This window comes from Branchiostoma floridae, chromosome 19, assembly GCF_000003815.2.
Source record: "Branchiostoma floridae strain S238N-H82 chromosome 19, Bfl_VNyyK, whole genome shotgun sequence".
NCBI classification, from domain to species: Eukaryota; Metazoa; Chordata; class Leptocardii; order Amphioxiformes; family Branchiostomatidae; genus Branchiostoma; species Branchiostoma floridae.
In genome coordinates this window covers 15,990,985-15,994,101 of record NC_049997.1, presented here as the reverse complement: position 1 = coordinate 15,994,101, position 3,117 = coordinate 15,990,985, and the positions used below count along the sequence as shown (strand labels likewise).

Here is a 3,117-nt window from a genome sequence, read left to right as displayed (position 1 = left end):
TCCTCTACCCAGTTTATCCGGAAGGATCCCTACTCTTTTCGATAGGGGAGTAAGTGTGGTAAATTTTTTTATGTCATACCTGTGACGCGAAAACGTTCGATACGGGTGTTCCGGACCGGGCCATAACTTCCGTATTGCACAGGTTCGAAAGGCGTATCACACGGGCTCCATTCAAATAAATCGAACTGTTTCGAGCGGGCCGAGTGCGGCGCCATCGAAAGTTCGAATACCCGTTTCGGACGTTGGAACATTACTGTTGCAACACTTTTTGTTCGAGGGCACCAAATTTGTTCAACTTCTGGCGCATTTCGCATCAAAACAGGGTTTTTCTCAGGTGGGTATGACATAAATGAGTATGACTTCGGGTATGACTTCGGCAGTCGGGTGATCCGACCCGCGGTCTGGCTGGGACCTCGAATGATACGGAATACACCGTGTTGTATTCTCTATTTACGTGCTAGGGGTGTGGCTCTGCCGGAGCCTCCATTTAACGTCCTATCCGAGGGGCGCCCCTAGCCGAAGATACCTACAGGTACTCATTTACACCTGAGTGAAGTGAGGAAAGTCATGTTAAATGTCATTCCAAAGAGCACAAGATCAGTGACACGGCAGGTTTCGGGACATCTTAAGCCTGAGCCGAAAGCGCTACCGATTGCGCCACGCGATGTGATTCGTGGCGACTTCTACAATCATGGTACCTGAGCTATTGTTGATATCTTATAGTTCTAAGGAACTAAACTTTATTTTTGTTTGTTTGTTTGTTTGTTTGTTTTCTGTAGAAAGATGCGTCATCTGTTCCTGTTTTCCCTTGTGATTCTCCTGGCGGTGTGTCAGCCGTCATTGGCCGGACCAAAGCGAGGTGGAGGAGGTAAGGTTGACCTGAACGTCTCATTCCTGCATTTCACCGTTCTACTGAAAGCTATGGTAAAATGCGAACCTTTTATACCTGCGAAATCCCAATTCACCGTTCTACTGAAATCTATTGTAAAAGATACACTTGACTATATCTGAATACGTTTTGCTTTCGTTGAAAGCACACTTGACGTTAGGCAATAAAAAAAATGTCAACCAAGTTAAGCGTAATCAACGATTGTTACCGAATTTCAAACTGCGAGTACCCGACAGCCGCTCGAGTCCGTTTTTGCCGCAGAAAGGCCTGGCCGCATCACTCAGGAAGTCTGTTCCATACTATATATGGACCCAATGGAGTTCCTCTCTCCCTCCTCAATATTTGAAAATGCAGGGGTCTATCTTAAAAGCTATGATTGAAATCCTGAAGATATTTTTGAGCACCCGAAATCCCACTAGCAGTCCAAGTGACCTTTTTCTAAAGATGTCAGAAGGATAATAACTAAAGCCTTCTAAGAATCCATCTTTGTTTTATGTCTTAAAAGCTAGAAGTCCTGAAGATCTTTTCGAGCACCCAATCCCCAACCAGCGGTCCAAGTGACCTTTTCTAAAGATGTCAGAAGGATAAGAACTAAAGCCTTCTGAGAATTCATCTTTGTTTTATGTCTTAAAAGCTAGAAGTCCTGAAGATCTTTTTGAGCACCCGATATCCGACTAGCGGTCTTTTCTTAAGAATGACCTTTTCTTAAGAGGTAAGAAGGATAATAACTAAAGCCTTCTGAGAAACAACCTTTGTTTTATGGCGTTCATATCGGTATCTAAAACTGAAAAGATCTACTTAATGCGCTGCAATACACAGGGGTTTAATTCTGTTAAGGGAGCTTTGTGACTCATGGTACTGTGACATTTGGAACATCTATTTAACCTATTGCATAGTACACCAAAATGTCACAACCTGGATAACAACAAAAAAAAAACAAAGATGTTAAACCACGGCCGAATAAGTTGCTTAAACTCAAAAGAGCATATGTTTGTTTTACAGCGTTTATATTAGTATCTAAAGATGAACAAAATCCACATAATGGACAGCAATACCTGGGGACTTAATTCTATTAAGGGGGCTTTCTAACTTATGGCACTGTGACATTTGGAACATCCATTTAGCCTATTGCATAGTACACCAAAATGTCACAACCTGGATAACAAAATAACAACAAAGATGCTTAAACCACGACCGGAAAAATTGCTCAATCTTTAAACACTTAAACATTTATATAAAGCTGTTGACATTAAAAGCTAGCGACGTAATAGGTTAAACGGCTACAGACCTACGACTAGCCCGGATTTGTTTAAAAGTCGGTTAGCGTACAGATGAAATGTAGTAAAGCCTTGCTGTAAATGAAAAAAAAAATCTCGCTTGGACTAGATTGCAAGGGGAATTGATGGCACTAATAATATGTATACAGAAAGAACAGTGATTAGGTAGGAGTGGGACAAAGTTGGGACTACGTATTTTCTTTACATATGGCAGAAAAGGGTGCAAGTGGGCTTCAAAACAATGTATCAATCCATGGTCACAAGGTCCTTACATATACATGTTTCAAATATCTCCGAGCAAATCTTCGGATAATCTTTATATTATCATTCTCTTCTTGAAAAGATTCATGTCTAGAATTCATGTTTTAAAAATCTGTTTAGAAAATGAATATGAAACAGATTTAGATATAAGTGGGCGTGTGTTCATAGGTGTACGGTGAAATTGCGCCTCCTGGCGACTTGTAGCATTATGCCCTTAACCTCAATAGCGCAATAGAGGTTGCAACTCATTTGCGTATATGTTTTATGATCGTCCCCTCAGGAAAGCGCGTGAAATGCCAGTATGACGTCACCAGGGGTGACTGTGATCCCACCACCAAGAGGATGACTATAACGAAGGCCCCGAAGGAAGGACAACCCGAAACGTGCGAGACGAAGACAATGGAAAAGCGATGCAGGCCCAGTAAGTCCACATGTCACATATCATTAACGTGGCGTTAGATCACCTGTATGTCCACCATATATAGCTTTCAGCAAAATTAAGAAAAAAGTCAAGTATGTTTTTAAGCTTATGCTATGGCATTGCAGCGAAAAGTTCAATTTTTTAATAGTCATGATATTTTAGTGGAACATAGCTTTTGATATTAGAAAAAATTATGTAGGTTTCGGCGCCCTATGTGCTTGCTCTTAGCGTGTAGGGTTATTATTGTTAAATTTTGCGATGATGAACCA

At 41.2% G+C, this 3,117-nt stretch overlaps 1 protein-coding gene across 1 annotated transcript in view; it reads left to right on the top strand.

The window, feature by feature from the left end:
• Nucleotides 1–3,117, top strand: part of LOC118406745 — a 21,661-nt gene that overhangs the window by 16,456 nt on the left and 2,088 nt on the right. Inside the window, exons 2-3 of the mRNA XM_035807044.1 lie at nt 780–868; nt 2,708–2,848. Coding sequence (XP_035662937.1) covers nt 784–868; nt 2,708–2,848 — 226 coding nt within the window. The 5' untranslated portion in view covers nt 780–783. The remainder of the gene's footprint in view (nt 1–779; nt 869–2,707; nt 2,849–3,117) is intronic.